General features: G+C 36.4%; 2 protein-coding genes and 1 non-coding gene across 3 annotated transcripts; 1 reads left to right on the forward strand and 2 right to left on the reverse strand.

The window, feature by feature from the left end:
- Positions 1-118: 118 nt before the first annotated feature.
- On the forward strand, positions 119-430 carry LOC140761608 (glutaredoxin-C1-like). Its single transcript, XM_073099018.1, has one exon. The coding sequence runs from the start codon at positions 119-121 to the stop codon at positions 428-430; it is 312 nt and encodes a 103-aa protein (XP_072955119.1).
- A 976-nt stretch (positions 431-1406) lies between these two features.
- On the reverse strand, positions 1407-18413 carry LOC140761013 (probable serine/threonine-protein phosphatase 2A regulatory subunit B'' subunit TON2). The gene is made up of 12 exons (XM_073098173.1): positions 18118-18413; positions 13912-14003; positions 13609-13671; positions 13377-13475; positions 12638-12796; positions 11241-11312; positions 11035-11167; positions 10828-10892; positions 8458-8533; positions 7171-7272; positions 3653-3845; positions 1407-1949 (listed from the first exon to the last, which is right to left on the reverse strand). Exons 1-12 carry the CDS (start codon positions 18269-18271, stop codon positions 1712-1714), a joined length of 1446 nt encoding a protein of 481 aa, XP_072954274.1. The 5' UTR covers positions 18272-18413; the 3' UTR covers positions 1407-1711.
- On the reverse strand, positions 2637-2754 carry LOC140761810 (small nucleolar RNA snoR104). Its single transcript, XR_012104625.1, has one exon. It is a non-coding gene; the product is annotated as a small nucleolar RNA snoR104 (small nucleolar RNA).
- Positions 18414-18495: the final 82 nt, after the last annotated feature.

Raw genomic sequence — 18495 nt, forward strand, 5'->3', positions numbered from 1 at the left:
ACACTCTCTTCATCTTTTAGGCCTTATATAAAGGGGTTGCTATGAACTTTTTAAGCTCATCAAAATCTAAGCCTTTCTTCGCATATAACTTCTCTCTACTTTCTAAGAACTGATCAAGATGGAGACTGTGATGAGATTAGCATCCGAGCATGCGGTGGTGATATATAGCTTGACCTCATGTTGTATGTGCCACACCATCAAGAGGCTATTCTTGGAACTCGGCGTCAACCCCTCAATCTGTGAACTAGATGAGAACCCTAAGGGGAAGGAGATGGAGAGAGCACTCGTCCAGATCCTCGGTCGTCGGCCCCCTGTGCCGGTTGTGTTCATCGGTGGCAAACTAGTCGGATCCACCGATCGGATTATGTCTCTTCACCTTGCTGGTGGCTTAGTCCCTTTGCTTCGAAATGCTGGTGCTCTATGGCTCTGAGCATGACTACTATCCTCCTGCTGTGGTACCATGAAAGAGGTTTTGTGGAGCAAAACTATAAGAAAATCTGGCAAGCTACACATATGAAGTGTTCTTATGTGTCATTGTCTTTTATGGTATTTTTTTCTCTCTTTTGTGTGAGAATAAAATGTTTCAGATCTCTACAACGTCATGATGTACATCAGTGCTAAGTACAAATAAAGAACAGCAAGCATGTCTGAGCTTGTTTGATACACATGCGATACTGCATGCATGGCTGCTGTGATAAAATCTAGATCATTTCGTTTTACTTTATAGATGAATATGATTGATGAGTATATGCATCCTATTCTTCCTAAACTATTCAGGTCATCCACAAAATGATACATTAATTCAGGAGCATATTTGATGATCTCCCAGTAGAATTCTAATGAGTGAATGATGGAATGCGTTTTCATGTTGCAATGAGTTGAGCTATTCATGAACAGCTTGGGACAAAGCATAAAGTTTTATCATTAAAAAAAATTCTTTAGAAAGAAAGCATAAAGTTTAAACTTTCAATTTTTTATGTTCAAAAACTTGAAAAGTAAACTCGAACTGAGTCGATTTGAATTCCCGAACAAGTATACATCGATTTTCTGACATAAATACATGACATACATAACAAATACATACCGAATTACAAGACACTCTGACAAATTTTAGGTTTATTCCTTTCCTTTTCCTGCATTCCAAGCTTAGTCAGGCTAATGATGAAGTATATAGTTGCTCTTTTCCTGTTAAGAGACTTCATTTATCTCATATTTACTTTCCAACTTTTGACTTGGAACCATATCATCCCTTAAAAGAGAGGGAGGGAGAAGCTGCAGATTTAGTTCATAAGCCGCAATTCACACACATTTGACCTAAAAAGTTTAGTAACTGCAGGTGTAAAAGAATCGCAATAGTTTAACAAGCACAGTTGTTAACACTATTATCACATGCTGTAAAGAAATTATTTTCACTTATTTGAGAATCAAACTCTTCTTTAATATGTTCATATTAATCATGCCCTGAACCTGGACAAACTAAGTCGAGTCTAATAAAATGTACTTGACAAAGATACATTCTCAAAGTACACAGGGTTTACACTCAACTCATTTACTCCCTACAGAAAACATACAGAGATGTAGGAAACAACTTTAGATAAAGTCTAAGCAGACTAATCATTGGGTAACTGGGTCTTTTTCTATATATATCAGGTGCCAAAAATCAGGTTATTCAATACAGTTACATTGTTCAGATCCATACCAGACATCCCAATCACTCTTCAACTGGTTCTTCCTCTTCCTGGAGGAGGTTCTCTCTGTTGTCGTGGGCCCAAAAGCCGCGTACATCTATCAGCATACTGGCAATGGTACCACCTTGCTTGCAGGAAAGAAGATCAGCAAGTGTTATCCTCAGAGAGTCAGCTGGTTTGACCATGTCCCAGATTTCATCTCTCACATCTTCGATACAAAGTTCATAGTTCCCACCCTCGATCCATTTCTGATGTACATCTCTGCACAAAGAAAAACAAGGAAGATACATCACGAGATGCGCGTAAAGACAGGTAGCAATCATACTGTTACTACAGTCAGTGCACTACAATATGACAACAAAGAGCTTGACATGCTGATTATATACTGGTCAAACTAACAAATCAAGAAACCTGACATCAGAACAAGTAACGTCCATAGGTATATTCAAAGATAATATGCAGCTGTATGATCGGTTCAAGCCATTTGGAAGGAAGTTCTATTTGTACATGATCCTATCCAAATATGGGGGCAATATTGTATCATATCCATAGTCTAAGCAGATAAAATCAGAGATGAGAGAAGATTGCGTGAACGGTGATACAAACAGGACTGGCACACAATAATTGCAGTTACGATTGCACATAACAGTGGCTGATTAGAATCATGCAACTAGACATGCTGTTAAAAGTAATACTTCACTGTGCAGCATCAATCTTATTCAATGTTTTCATATTATAAGCTGCAATTAACATGAGATATTCCAATGGCAATTATTGGATAGAGAACCTGCCAAGTCAGGATTTGCGGAAGTACACCGATGTACTTAAGCTCGCCCCTCTTACTGAAGAGGCTCCTTTTCAACTCAAATGACAATTAAAAGAGATATTCAACTCACTGAACATCTTCAAAAATGTATTAGTTAATCTCCAAAGTTTTCATATCTACTTCTTAATGTCTTGTCTCTTGAGACCTGCAGCACGTTCTAGTAGCACCACAAGCAGGAATTGACAAATTTAGTGTAGGAAGACTGTATCGGGTTTACATACTGGCTCTCATATGTCACCCTTCTTTTCTTCCAAATGAAGATTAGTTAAAGAATAGGATAACAAAAGAACACAGAATAATTTTTTAAAATACTTCCTGATAAAATTCAAGAGTGGAAAAGGAGTTCAAAAATTAAAAAGGAAAAAGCATGTCTAGGTCGAAGTGAGGGAATCCACTCAAGACTTGAACAATTTTCATTCTTGAACCTTTCCTTTTCTTTATAACATGTTTATCTCAGTAAATTTAGGAGAAATCACTCACCCCAGGCAAGGCCAGGTCTTGAAAGTGCCAATATTTTTAGGCCAAGCTGGACCAAACTTATTGGCTCAGACCAAGGTTCTTTGGGTTAAGATAACCAAACAATTTGGGCCAGTCCAGCCACTTGACACTCCTAAGAAACTAGAACAAGATATCGATAAAGAGATCCTAGAAAATTAGAGACAACATCTGCTAACGAAGCAATAGATGGCATAAGACTTATACAGGGAGGAAGAGAAAGAAAACTTAAACAGCATCAGTTATCAAATTTCCCAAATGCCCAAACCTCATCTCATTTAATCATCATTATCAGTTCAACACCTTCATTGCTAACCTAACTCTGTCCCCATATCTAACAATGAGAATACCTCATCCCATTAAGTCATCATTATCAGTTTAAGACCTTCATTGATAACCTAACTTCTGCAAGCTAACTACTATATTCTCAGTCATGCATTTGAACTTTCTATACAACACCGAGGACATATATACCTATGACTGATTGACTGGCTTGTACAGGCACATGCAGATCCAAATTTAAGTGTATGCATGATAGCATGTAGATGCCTAAATGTATACAAGTGCTTGTAAACCCAACATGTCATTATCAGACTGTATCTCTCAACATCAACCTATCAAAAATTAATTATCAAAAGTTTACCTAAAGAGGGTATGAATATCAGCTGTCGTAAGAAAACCCCTTCCGTGAAGATCAAGGCATCTGAATAAGTATGTCAAGCCTTCTGGAGTGTCCTTGTTTTCTAGAGCCAAAACAAAGTCAAGAAAGCTTTCGAAGTCCATCTCACGAGCTTTTCCACCTCCTGCTTTACTCCGACGCACGTGCTCATCAAAAACTGAAGATGAAATCATATTTGAACAATTGTTAGAAGCCAAGCACAAAATTAAGATGCCATGTAGCTAAGAAGTTAGATGTGGCATATGGTACGGGATAATAGACTAACTCTAAGTTGTACCTCGATTAAGTACTATGTAATGCAGAAGGCACTTCGAAACTTGATGAAAGATGAAAGGATGGACGTAACAGCATAAAACTTTAGGAGTATTGAAGAATTAATACTGCAACAACAGGATATCATGAAGAATGATGACTGAGTAGGGGTTCTGTTTTCTGTATACAGAAGTACCTTAATCAAACATATAAATAAAATTACAGGTCATAGACATAAAGATTGATTATATGACTAACATTTACAATGAAAACTTTCATTGGGTTGGCAGAATTTTAGGAATGAACCGGATTATAATTTGATTGGAAAATCGTTGTCACTACTAAAATGAGTGAGAAGTTTATGCTAAATGCTCAAGCATTCCTCATATTAAGTATTAGCTTATACTATTGATATGTCAAAATAAACTGACTAATTAAATGCTTTCATTTACCTTATTTAAGTTGATAGACATGATCAATTAGGATAGGTCAATAGCTGGACATTCAATTACTACAAAAATTTGAGGATCTAAATGCTAATCATATTCCATTTCACCTTCCACAGCTACTGTTCATCAAAATCAGCATTGCTCAAAGTGGCTATGCTTGTTTACAAATTATATACCACCACAGATACTACAACACAGTCTTGACACAAGCACATTTTACTTTCCTAATCCTTTAAGTTTTTTTTTTTATTTCTTGACATTTCTTTTACAAAAAGCCCAAACAGGGTCCACACTTCCTTTTCTCCATGTTTACAGCTTTTTTCTCAGATAATTGGATGTAGGAATAGCCATTACCAAATAAAAAAATTTGCCAAAATCCTTCCTTCCCCTCTTCACCCATGGCAAAGTTATCAATACATGATGTATACCAAGAAATTAAGATCATCTAGAGCCCAAGGTAAAGGTGCAAAGTGTGATTCGTTCCATCAAAAGTTCAAAACACACATTGTCAAGAAGTCGTTAAAACAATATAAAAAGTAAATGTTGGACGCTGATGCGCTTCTTTCTCTTGCTTTTTAATCCTGCTTTTCTTCTTCTCATCTGCAGCTGATGACATGCTATTGCATCTTCTTCCTTTACTTCTCTACTTAGTATTCTTTAGCATCCAATATCTAGTTTTTATTTAGTTAAAGCAAATACTAAAAAGTGGGCCTTGTACCTTTTGGCACCCTCCAATATAAAAGATCGGACACATTCCCAAGTGTTATTTTTGGCTCGTTTATATTTAGGTCAATGTAATCATGAGCTTTGAGTAGTTTCTTTTTATCATTCCCTCTATGTAATGATAATAATTGCTGGGTTAGAAAGGCTGATCTTTTACTCCCCTTGATAATTCAAGTGCCAAAGTCCTCTACATGCCTGATCCCTCCCTCTCTCCTCTTAATTCAGGGAGGATACAGTCAATGGTAAACAGACAGCGCTGCCTACACATGAATTAGCTTCCGATTATCCTCTAATCGAAATACAAGAAAGATGCTAGCATTAATACACTTATGAGCAGCATGGTTGTGGATGTTTAAGGAAACTAAGCAGATCTCCTTAAATCAATACCACACATTGACATACTTCCCTCATTGGCCCACCTCCCTCCTTTGTCTAGGCACTGTTGTGGATTGGTTAGAGTATGAAAAGTGGAAGAACCACTATACAAGAAGATAACTTTCTAGTCAAGTTCAAGGTAAAAGGTAATCATCGAGCAGGCCGAGCCTATCAGGCCAACAGGGTTGAGTAGTCTGTTCACTAGCTAGCCCACAAGTGGATTGGACCGAGCCGGATTCGAGCTAGGCTAGAATAGTCTAGCCCGTTACCACCCACCGACCTGTGAGAGAGTGGGCTTAGGCTGGGCGAGCCGGGTCGGGCTTAATGGGGACAATTGGGCAAGATGTTAGACGACAGAACAAACCATCCTTTGTTTGTCTCTAGGCTTCCCAGCCTTGCCACAAAGACCAAATAGGGAAACAGGCTAGGCGCCAACGACAGTGGAGCCCACGTGGTCGCACCTCATCAGTGACAAAGATCCCTTCCACCTGACTGTATTCATCACCGCGTAGCCCACATGGTCGCACCTCGTCAACGACGAAGATCCCTTCCACTTGACTGGGTTCATCACTGCCTTCCCCACGTAGTCCCTCAAGTCCATCCCCGTCTTCCCCCGCTCATACTCCTCCGCACACCTCATCGAGCTCGAGCTCACCCTCAATTGCAACCCTAATTCGTCCTTCACAAATTTGTCCGGCCTCATGTTTCTATCAACAATTTGAGGGCTTACCTCCAAATCCTTGAACCAGACTTTTGAACTATTTGAGGATTCCTTCATCCACTATTTGTTTGAGGAATAAGAGTGTTGAGGCGATTGCTACAGCAGTGCACGTGTAGGCTATTCATGAGGCGCAAGAGCTAAGGACTCCTTCTGCTATTGTCCATGAGTGGTGGAGATAATTTTACATCCTAAAAGCAGTGGAGATCAAATTCCATTTATTTTTTTCAAAATAGGAGCTGGTGGAGTACTAGAGTTAGTGGAGTCTGAGGAGATCAAAAAAATAATAAGGAAGAAAGTAGTACCAATCGAAAGCTATTGATCAAAGGAGTGGGTGGAGATCAAATGAGTAACATAAAAAAAATAAATTAATAGATGAAAAGATGTTTTATAGTTAAATTAGTTATATAAAAAAAATGTGGGCTTCATGTTGGGCTTTCGAATAGGGCCCATTGGCAATTTGGCTTTGGGCTGGGCCGAGCTCAAACCAGGTCCTAACCAGGCCGGGCTGGGCATAGGCGGGTTGGGCCCTATGATCACGTCTACTCAGGGTTGGACTTGGATCAAGTTAAGACCGATCTAAATATGTCTGCTTCACATTCATTCTAAGAAGCCCTGACATACATTGTCCACACCTCTCCCTCTCCCTCTCCCTCATTCCCACCTTCCCTCTGCTCCACCTCTTCTTGAACCATCATCGTGTCGTTATGTCAGCACAGCACATATGCCTAGCGATCGATTAACCCTGTCAAGATGTCACAATTGGCATGATCCAAAATGTCACTGTGCCACGATCTTTAAAACTTTTCTCTAGAGTAAAACAGCCACAATTTCATCTTCAATTAAAACAATGCAACAATAACTTCCAATAAGACTGATAAATCAGAAGACAACATAAATGCATGAAAGAACTGCACAAATAAGGGAACAATAATAGTTAGTATATTTAAGGATTAATTACTAACCTCTCTCAATAAAGATTTCAGTCAATGTCCCATCTGCATATTCTTTAAGCTCTTGCTTGCTCAATGTCCCATTTGTATCTTTATCTAGTGCAAGAAACATATCTGCACAAAAGTAATATAATAAGCAAAACTCCAATAATAAAACTTGTGTAGATTGCCTTCATCTCTTAGGAACTTCGAACTTCTTCAAGAAGAAATATTGGACATTAACATTACATTACGCGGGCTCTTTTTCATGGCAAATATTTGGTCCCTTTGAACCCTGCACATCCTAGATCAATATATTTTTGAAATCAGGATAACAGGAAGCTAGACCATACACACATAAGCAGAAGAAACGTGTGACTACTGACACATTTCTTGCTTTAGAAACCAACATGATAATCTGACAGCAGGAGGGAAACATATTTGCTATCATCACCCAAGAAAACACATGCATCACAGTCAACAATAAGGAAAACATTCTTTTGGATGAACTTCCTAATGATCACCAAAAGTTGAGCAACTAGTTGAAGAAGTGCAACAAATATGACACTATAAAAAATTTGTTGCTTCATACTATTTTATCCAACTGATACCAAAAAAGGTTCCAAGTCTGATTCCTTCTCTAGAAAATTCATTTTGAAGTTATCACTCATCACATCACAGGCAAAAGATAAGTGCATGTCGTTTTACCTTGTACAGCAGAAGTTAGGTATCTTTTGCCTCAAGAAGCAAGTTAAAATACCAAGCCGGAAATAACTATTGCAAAGTGAGCTATCATTCCCTCGTAAATAAAAGATACAGATGCTTGCAATCTATACCCTCTTGGGAGGAGTTGAGATGAGAGGGAGCCCAAGATGCATATCTAGATGGGATAGCCTAGGGAAAAATATTTGCTATCATCTCCCAAGAAAACACATGCATCACAGTCAACAATAAGGAAAACATTCTTATGGATGAACCTCCTAGTAATCACCAAAAGTTGAGCAACTAGTTCAAGAAGTGCAACAGATCTGATACTATAACAAATTTGTTAATTTGTACTATTTTATCCAACGGACAACAAAAAAAGGAAATCCAAGTCTGGTTCCAACTCTGGAAAATTAATTTTTGTGTTGTCACTCACTAATCAACATCTCAATTACCTTTAAGTATAGGGCCACAAATGTTTGATTCCAATACCAAAGGCAAAAAATAATGTTCAATTAGATCAGAAACCCACTTTTGCATACAAGTACAAGAAAACGTAACTTGAAATTGAAAAGTAGACTATAAATTATCAACAACAAAAAAAACTTAACATACCACATATACGTTGGGCAGAAGTCAAAGAGAACCAATTCTCTGCCTGCTCAGTATCGGTGACTTCTTCCTCACTTTCCTGAAAATAAATACATGTTAACCACTATCAAAGGATTACATTGATTTAAGGAAATAAAAATTCACATTGTCACATGTCATGTTGATCCCCAGTTGGTACACCTTTTGCACACCTCTAATATACTTTTTAGGGTATTTACTATCTAGATAAGTTTTCTGCTTAAACATATGTATTAAAACCTATATTAGAGTTTTTATCTTTAAATAATATTATGAAAGACCTATATTAAAAAGCAATAGCAATAGTCAAATAGAAATACAATTCAAAACATAGTACGATCAAATGTATTCACTAATTGACAATAGTTCAATAATTAATATCAAAACTTAGTTGTGTATAGAATGACGATATGGATCAAAAAGTTCATTTACCAACACACAGATGATACAAGAAACTTGCATCAAATGCTATTGATAATTATCAAAACACATTCATCGATAGTAATACTCGTTGTATCGTCTCACATACGGATGAGAAGTAGATTTTATTTTATTTTTATTTTTCATATGTATTTTTATTTACAAATTTTGGTTTGATTTTAGAGTATCCAATTTGGTTAAAACTCTTAAAAATCTAGGAGATTTGATTCTTAGTTTGTTTTAATGTAAGTTAATTAGGATTTGATTGCTTTTTAAGTTAAAAGAGTTTAATTTAGCTATATATTAAATTAGGTAAGATCTGAATAAGATCAATTTGTGATTTGATGTAATTTCATCATCTTTATATATAGAGGTGATGGGAAATCCGAAAAAATAAAGAAGAAATGCTGAAAATTTAAGAAATAATCTTTTGTGGAGGATTCCATATTTATCCTTCTTTCCCTTCTCCCTTTTCTCATTCTCCCTTCTTCTCTCTTTTATGGTGGATTTCACGCTTTGATTGTCCTCCACAATCTACATGGGTTTGATTTTCTTTCCCCCATGATTTGGTAGGTTATCTTCTATCTTTCCTATCTATTTAGCTATGCTAGTACAAAATAGTACTTGGATGCAGATAAAGAAATTCACAGAGACCCTAACTTTTATACTTGAGAGTGAATCTAGGAACCTCATCTTTTTCCATATCGGCATGTTTTTTCATCCCTAGGCCACAAGAGATACTCTTCATATAAATATAGAGTTTATAATTCTCGTGTCACGTGATATGCATATTAAATATGCACAGGAATGACTAGCATAGCCATACCATAGCTATATGCAGGTTATGGATATCAAAATTTTCCTTTGATCTGTATATTCTAAAGAACATATTTCATTGATAGACTAGCAACAAAATGATAGATCTTTGTAGAAAGACTTACAAATAATAGCTCTAGTAAAATTTAGCTAGGTAAATCATTTGTAAAAGTGTAAAAAGAAAAAACATAAGAGAATTTGGGGGAAATCAAAATTTTCTTTTGATTACTACATTTTAAAGAGCATTTTCATAAATATAGCACTAAATATTAAATCTATATAGTAAGACCCTTACAAATGACAGACCTAGCAAAATTAAACTATATTTGTTGTTTGTATACCCCAAACTAGGTTTTAAGTGTAAAACAAAATGGTTGTTAAATGTAAGATTCTTTGTTATATGGATCCCTTTCATCTATTCAGCTCCATTTAATGTAAGATTCTTTGTTAACTGGAGCATCATCATGTCTATTCTTATTACTTCCTTCGACATCAATTTGGTCTTCTTCTCCCTCTTAAAGGCACCTTCACTATTGATAAAATCACATATCCTTACTGGTGTATTTTACAGTCACCATTGAACTTGCCCGAGCAATTCCAATGGAAATAAAGGTGGTTTTTGCCCTCTCAAGAATAATGTCAAAAAGAGTGGAGACAGGATGCTAAAATATCTCTTGCCGAAATTTTTTCTAGATAGAGGAGACAGATGGTAAAAAAAAGAAAAAGTAATTCAGTATGCAGCTGCAAACTTGCAATGTTTCAATTTCAACAGTTAATCCTAGGGAGAGTATTGAATAAACACAAACTTTTAAGGTTACCTAAGGCCCCTGATATAATAGCTTAGCCTATTCTCAGAATAGCTTTTGGTTCAAGTTCAATATCTCGGTATAGGTTTCAGGTCCACAATAAAAAAAAAGTGAGCATGGCATCTCACCAACACGAGACATGCCACCAAACATACATAGTGCCCAGAGACATAAATCCTTGATACCAGTTATAGCACATAAATGTAACACAACAGATGTACAATATACAATAAGAATAGAATGACGACACAAATACTTGTAGGTCAGCTGCATAAATCATTATCTCCAAACGTTGGGTCAACCAAGAATTTACCTGGTGCAGTTCCATCAGTTCCTGGAGACAATTGCTAAGTAACACCTTCTTTATGCATGCTTTGCCTATGAACAGTAAACATAGTGAACGGTCAGTCATTCTCTCCTCAACTGCCTCACAAGAAAATCTCAGAAATAGCTTTAGTCCTTTTCCATATGTCAAAACTCTTAATGGTTTATCTAATTTAGCCTGAGTTTAGTGGCACACCTCGTCTATGAGGATCACAAAAGAAAAAGAACTTGTGAGCAGCTATCCGACAATACATCTGAACAAACGCTGCAGGCATATCACGTAGCTGTGCCAAATTAGGAATAAGGCCCCTTATATATGCTTCCATTTCCTGCAGTTACATAGTACACCTTATTTCAATGTACTATAGTTTTAATAGCTCAAAGTGTTAAAGGAGTTCCTACATGAGGTTGAAGGAAGCCATCGGAGTCCTCATCAAGCTCACTCATATCAATTCTTGCTTGAGTAAGAGAAACCTGATGAAGACAGAAAATCATACTGAGCAGACCAGCAAGTAGATGACACTTTTAAGAGATACAAATTGGACTAAAAGTATTATCCAAGTATAAAGAGATGAGTGCTAATTACATAATTACATTACAATTCAATTCACTAAACTGAAAAGTGTAAACATGTCATACAAGACTGAATCAAAAAAATCCATATGGACACATTACCACAGGCATAATCCTGTGCATTATAAATACCTATGACAAATGAAAGACTGTCTGACAGGTTGAACTACTATCTTTCCAAGAGCTTTTGTAACCACATACCACAAAACTATTGAATTTTTAAGCTTGAAACTTTAATATTGACAAGAAGAGGGCCATTGTGACATGTCATTTTCTTAACCTAACTCACATAAAAATGATATCAGAAAATGTGATGAGAAAATAAGAATTTTATGGAATGTCAGTCTTGAAGTCTTCAGTTTAGAACAAGTTAAGAATTTTAAATTGCAGAAAACATGTACTAAAAACAATGCATCATCAATTTCTAATTTATCCACTATATCCAACCAAAATTTGAAATGCCTATGTAGGAATACAACCCCTTTCATTAAATACGAATGCCAGCATGTTAGTACTTACAGAATCATCAGTGCGTAATTTATAAAATTATGGATAATAAAAGAAAAGGGATGTTAACAGAATTCGTGAGTTAGGGACACCTCCTCTTGTGGTTGCAAATGTAGGAAAGCAGATAGTTTTCAAATAATATAAAATTATAACCAACACATATTCCATGTTGAGGATCAAAGATCTGAGGCAAATGTCAAATGTACTTGGCTCTTTGCTGCAGACTATTTTGGTATAATAAGTGTGTAAGCGTGTCTGCTATATATAGGAAACTGAAGCTTAATGTGTTTGTTAAAACTTGGAAAATCATGAAGTACAGGTAAATACAGAAAACCTATAATGTGAGGGTTTCTTGCAAATATTGAAGAATGCAACATTACGGATTTCCTAGAAGTGCATAATGCAAAGAACTCATGATACTTCACAGTAAAAACTTGCAGGATTTATAATAGACAACTTGCACAAATCTACTTGATACCTTTAATTTCTTTTTATGTGATTATAAATCAAATAAGTCTCTAGTTTAAACTTTAAAGATTAACTATCAATGACTTCCGTCAGATACCCATGTATCAGCTGGGTGTAATATGGATGAAAACAAATAGCTACAAGACAATGACTTAGATATGCATAAACAGTAGAAGTCATGCATGTCATCATTCACAATCAAAAGAAAACAAACTAAAAGAGGTTGTTTATTGGCAGAAAAGAAAGCATACCGTTCTCATCACATAGAGGTAGAATGGTAGGATAGCTATTCTTCCTGATTCATCCTTCTCAAACTTCATAAAATTTGAAGGACTGAAAAAGCGGCGACATTTTGGTCCGATTTGCTCTGCACAGACGGATGCAATGTGGCAAAAATCTTCATAGTTCATCTGTAGTAGTTCATGTTACGTTAATGAGCAAAGTACCTTAACAAAAACAAAATAAATAAATAAAAGACAACATGCTTCCAAAATGCACGAGGATCCCAACAATGTGGGTTAAGGCCCCTGTGAACTGCAGCATTTTAATGAGAGAAATGAATACTCCAAACCCCAAACAACAGTAGCATCAGAGACCAGGACACCCTACTATGAGCACCCACAAGGAAAGGAACCAATCACATCACAATTAAACTAATGATATCAAAGTTCAGCATGATGTGCGTCCAGCACCAATAATGTTTCATTAATAATAAATCTGCTATAACATATTGAACAATAAGATTGCTTCCACCATGTGTTCAAAATATCCAATAGGTTCTTTTCATTAGTAAAGCATATCAAAGTATCAAATTATCTGAGGAGTTGGTATCAGGATCAGTGGGGTTAAGACATGAAGAATTATATAACCAATAAAGACTTAGTCAGGTAATTATTTCCAGGTATGTACTGCCTTACTGGACAAAACCAAGACTAAGTCCAGAAAATAGCACATGGCATAACAAACTAGATGGAATAGATGCATACAAACCTTTTCAGCACCAGTGGCGTCATCAATAACACAATTCTCCCTCAGACAAACCCACATAGCATCTAGATCATCAGCATTAAGTAAAAGCTCTGATTGTTTCTGCATTTTGTTTAGGTGAGTGCATATAAGACAACATAGTCAGCAAAAGAGAATAGAGAACTGAAAATATAAGAGCAACTCCTGGAAATTGACAACCACAAGCCAAAAGATTCAGTTATGCTCATCCCAATACCTTTAGAAATCTGTATTTCGCCAACCTTTGAACCCTATGACTGATTGATCCTTCGTCAGGTTTCTGGTTGACAAATAAAAAAAAACTCAGGAAAATTATTCGAGAATCATTAATAACTGCTTGCAGAAAGTACGGACAAAATAAAAGGTAGTAGGCATCACTTGCCAAACAAAAGCAGCTCCCAGTGGCATGAAGTAATTTAACAAAGACCATCCTTGAGGTCATATGTAAAGTCTTTTACTTAAGGTTGAAAAATATGGAACAAACACATAGTACCCCCAAACAATGAAGTTAGTAACATGCCTTTTTGTAGAAGCTAGGAATGGAACCAGCTTCAGAATTTTTCTGTTGCCGTTCCTTAAATATCTCAAGCAAAATCCTTTTTGTCTCAAGCTCTGCAAATTTTAAACATCGCATTAAAGGATGAAGCAGAAGTAGTAAAACCAATACATCAAAATACACAAAGAGAAGATAGACAATCTCAACAAATAAACCTGGACAAAACAAATTCTATAGTTCTATTACCACCAGGAACAAGCACAAAAACAGACAGACTTTAATCTATATGAATTTCTTCATTTGAACTTTCTTATTATTCATCATGCTTCATGTAATAACTCAGAATTTCAAAAATAAATGAATAAAATAAATAGAAATAATTATTTAGATAATGACGGATTTAGTTTTATCCTTTATATTTTAGAATTTGGATTAAATCGAATTAATTTTTTAGGTATATCTTCAACTAAGAAAAGATATTAGAATCTTTATCCTAATAGGACTCATATTATATTTTTTTAGCTATAAAAAAGGAGGCCTAGTAGAAAACCATAGCGAGGAGTGAAGAGATAGAGGGTTGGAGCGGTACTGTAGCAATGCTATAGTACCGAGAAGGAACAAAAAAGACATCGTACCTGAGAGAGATTAGAGGAAAGAGAAAAGGAAAGAAAAAGAAAACAAAAGAAAGGGGGTCGGTATTGTAGCAATAAAAAAAGCTAGGTTTTATGAGCGGTACTGTAGAGATGGTATTACCGATATACTACATGGTCATCTCCTACTTTCTCTTAATCTTTTATTTCTACACCCTTACCTTGTCAGAGCCACCATCATCAGATCTAGACATTGAGTAGTTGTCGGAGTGAGAGAACAACACCAAAAGCATCACATGAGTGATTTTTTATTAGCACGTAGAGTAGAGATTTCAATTATTTAATCTAGACTCAAATGAGTGGATTCACTCATGCATTTATTTTATTTATTCCTTTTGTATTTCGTGCTTTTTATCAAATCACGTATAATTCAGTGTGTAAATACATTATTATATTTTTATATGGAAAATATAAGACTGAGTGCATTGCTATACTTAGTGCATATAGTCATTTATGTAATCATGAATATTAATAGGAAAACATAATTGGTATATAGTAGGACTTTGAGAAAACGCAGGCTAGATATTTTTCGTGCATCTCTCTGTGATGACTTAAGACTACATTGAAGTCTTGAAGACAGACCTATTTCTGATCAATATATGATCCGTTTAGGTGACTCTGATATGGTTAGAAAATAGTTCAGGAGACAAACCTATTTTTGATTAGTATATAATCAATTTATGTGACTCTGGCGCGATTAGAGATCCAAACCATTTTCAAACCAATATGGGTCTACCAATATGAGTTTCCCACAAAGGCAATGCAAGAACAAAAAACGAAAAAGGGCCGCACACATAGTGCACGTGCACCCCCTTCTTTCTCCTTCGCAGTTACACAATGAGTGGAGTGGTTGCGAGATTTCCGGCCAAATCCAAATCTGAGTTCGTACCAAATAAAGATTCAAAACTCATATGTAAAACCCTAACCCTATTATTTTCCCCTTATGCCTCTCTCTCTCCCCTTTCCATCGGAGTATCTATCGTCGAATCAGAGTGCACTGTTGGATCAATTGGAGGCTACTCTATGACTCACCAATCAGTCATCTCCCATCCTTCATAATCAATTTAAAGTTTAATAACTTAGAATTGAAATACCCATTTTCGGGTGAAGCAGCATTATTGGTGAATCAAGCTGATCGGCGACTTCGGGTTGTTGCCACTTGTGTGCTGGAGTTTCACAATGTTGGCCTTGTGCCACGATTGCCTTCAGGGAGGGCCCTCGTGGCTCAGATTGCCATGGCCAAGGGATAAGATCATTGATCTTCGTCAGCAGTCTCTCCACCTCATGTGGTCGACGTGGTCACGTGGGTGGCAGGAAGCTTGGGAGTGTGGCTAGTGGACCACCGACGACGGTGGTCGCCAATGGACTCTCTTTCATTTTTTTTTTCTTTTTCTCTTCCTTGTATCGATCTCCTCGAGGAAGAAGAGTTGGTTAGGCTCGGGTTAACCCACACTAAATGAATGAATGATGGGTTGCACAATTTTGTTAATCGGGTTGGGCCAAGCCCGCAGCCCAGTATATCGCCTATTACTAGAATTGTATGGGCTGTGACCAACCATAGCCCAGCCCAATTCAATGAGCTTAAATCAACTCATTTTAGCCATTTATTTAGTTTTAAAATTCAAAAAAAAATTTAGTGATTAAATTGAAATTATGTTATTTCTTTATTATTTAAAGGTGGTGTTTTTTAGCACGTAGACTAGAGATTAAATATTTCAGTTGTTTTACCTAGACTAGGTGAGTGGGTTTACTCACATATTTATTTTATACTTTTTAACAGACCACGTATTTCTCTATGTGCAAATTTATTATTATATTTCTATATGCAAAATATATGATTCAGTGCATTGATATACATTCAAATAACAATTTCTAATAAACAAAAATATTAGTGGATATTCTTGAAAAAATATAATTGATATTTGATATGACTTAGATAACAGTCACGATATAGATCACCTGCCACTTTCCATAATGACTCAAGTCTGTCTAGAAACCCAAGGAAAAGTCATATTTTAGATCATTGCAGTGACTTTCTTATATGATTCTGGCGGAATTATAGAACAATCTCAAGTTAGATCAAAAGATTTCCTGAGGTGATTTTAATCTCTCTCAACGATTAGCGAAAAATACAGAATGCGTTTATCACATAATGACACCTCCTGGTGATTCTAATCGGATTAGCTATGAGGAAAAGGCCTGAGCAATATCTCAAAATGACTTCTACTTGATGTGGATCCACGGGGCATTGACCTAACTGAGACAAGTTGCATTATTATTATTGAGAAAAATTTAGTATGTTGGTACTTAACATGCTATTATGAGATATGACTTACTCTATTATAATTTTTGTCGTTATTATTGTTACTATAAGCATGCTTAGTGAAATTATCATTTTTATATTGTTGGACTTGAATTTAATTCAAGTTATGTTTATGGATTCAGATTTATTTAATTTTTGAGTGGATTATACTCACTAAGCTATAGTCGTTAGCTCATGAGATTCCCTTTATAATATTTTAGGTATTGATCAACGTAGCGACTGAATAAGATGCATCGAGACCCTACCTCCACTTAGGATTTACCTTATTTACCTTTCAGTTAGTTCTTTTAGTCTTTATATTTTAAATTATCTGTTTATCCAGTTTGATTAGAGGCACATTAGTGGTGACATTGTTTATTCCATTCTTATTGGATTAAATTTATCCAAGTCAAATTTTCACATTAATTTTTGTTATTGTGGACTTAGAAAATATGCTTCATATATCTTATGTGTATTAAGGTACACAGCCGATTATGATTTCAATTTCGGATTATGACAGACAATATAAAGTTTGTAGGCTCAAATAGAGACAAAAGGAGATTGCTCACAAGAACCATTTCTACCTGTTATCATTCTAAAGTTCATCAAGTCATACAGGGCCTAGACCTGTCATTAGTCATGCAGAGCCTAGATACATCAAGAGTAGATACATCAAGAGACGATTGATTTTTATAACACTAGGCTTAACTGGATAGATGATACTACAACCAGCTTTTAGACGCACTGAGAAATCTACCAGAACCAATGTCCTTGAAGTTTGCTCTAGATAGTATAACAGGTTGCACCACTGCAGTGAACTAGAGGATATGTCTCTATGAGATAATAAAAGCAACCCAACACTAAGAAACTTGCAATGTATGTCCATATGAATGGAATAAAGTGCATTCCCCCTTTACCATGAAGTTAGCAGCCACAATTATTACCAAATGGAGATCCGTAAACTCATCCATTGAGTGTTTACTATTTAAGATCACATATTTAGAAAAACCAAACTTAGGTTTCAACAATGACAAAACCTCAGTGACTCTTGGTGATCTAAATCAGAGCAAAATGTTAGGTTTGACCGTCAATCTATCTATTTTCGTATACTCAAAATCTCTCACGGATTGCACTCCAACTTCGCCTAAAAGATTTTCTTTTTTCCCACTCCTAAGCGTTACAAGAAATTACACAAAAATTTAAGAATAAAACGATGAAAAAACGAAGAGAAAGAACCAGTATAGAACGGAAGAGGAAAGGGGAAAGAAGGGAACTGACCCATGAGAGCTTCGGATCCGAGTCCGGCGCCGGATCCGACAAAGCGGCGGAGATTTCTGACCCAGGGCATGGACGACGCCGGCGGGATCTTCTTGGGGGCGGCAGCGGAGGCGGCATCGTGGCCGGCCTCGCCGTCGCTGGAGGCTCCGTTCATCGGCTCCGGCAGGAGGAGACGAGCAGATCCAAGAACAGGGAAGGATCGAAACCCTAGGTTCTACAAATGGGAGAGCTTTCTCCTCGAAGCTGGGTCGCTTTCGAATCGGAGACTCGGAGAGGAGGAGAGCAGAGAGATGAAAAGTAAAAAAGTAGAATACTGCTACATTCCACGCGAACTAATGTCTCTCTTGGAGCTGAGATAAGAAGGAATGGACGGTCATG

The sequence above is a fragment of the Typha angustifolia genome, chromosome 6, assembly GCF_048772165.1.
Source record: "Typha angustifolia cultivar Huaian chromosome 6, ASM4877216v1, whole genome shotgun sequence".
In the NCBI taxonomy this organism is placed as follows: Eukaryota; Viridiplantae; Streptophyta; class Magnoliopsida; order Poales; family Typhaceae; genus Typha; species Typha angustifolia.

Coding starts and splice junctions, on each gene's coding strand:
- LOC140761608 (XM_073099018.1), top strand. CDS start 119: ATGGAGACTGTGATGAGATTAGCATCCGAGCATGCGGTGGTGATATAT.
- LOC140761013 (XM_073098173.1), bottom strand. CDS start 18,271: ATGAACGGAGCCTCCAGCGACGGCGAGGCCGGCCACGATGCCGCCTCC. Junction 11,168..11,240: donor ATGGCTTCCTTCAACCTCAT/GTAGGAACTCCT, acceptor ATGTAACTGCAG/GAAATGGAAGCATATATAAG. Junction 1,950..3,652: donor GATATTCATACCCTCTTTAG/GTAAACTTTTGA, acceptor TTCTTTGTGCAG/AGATGTACATCAGAAATGGA.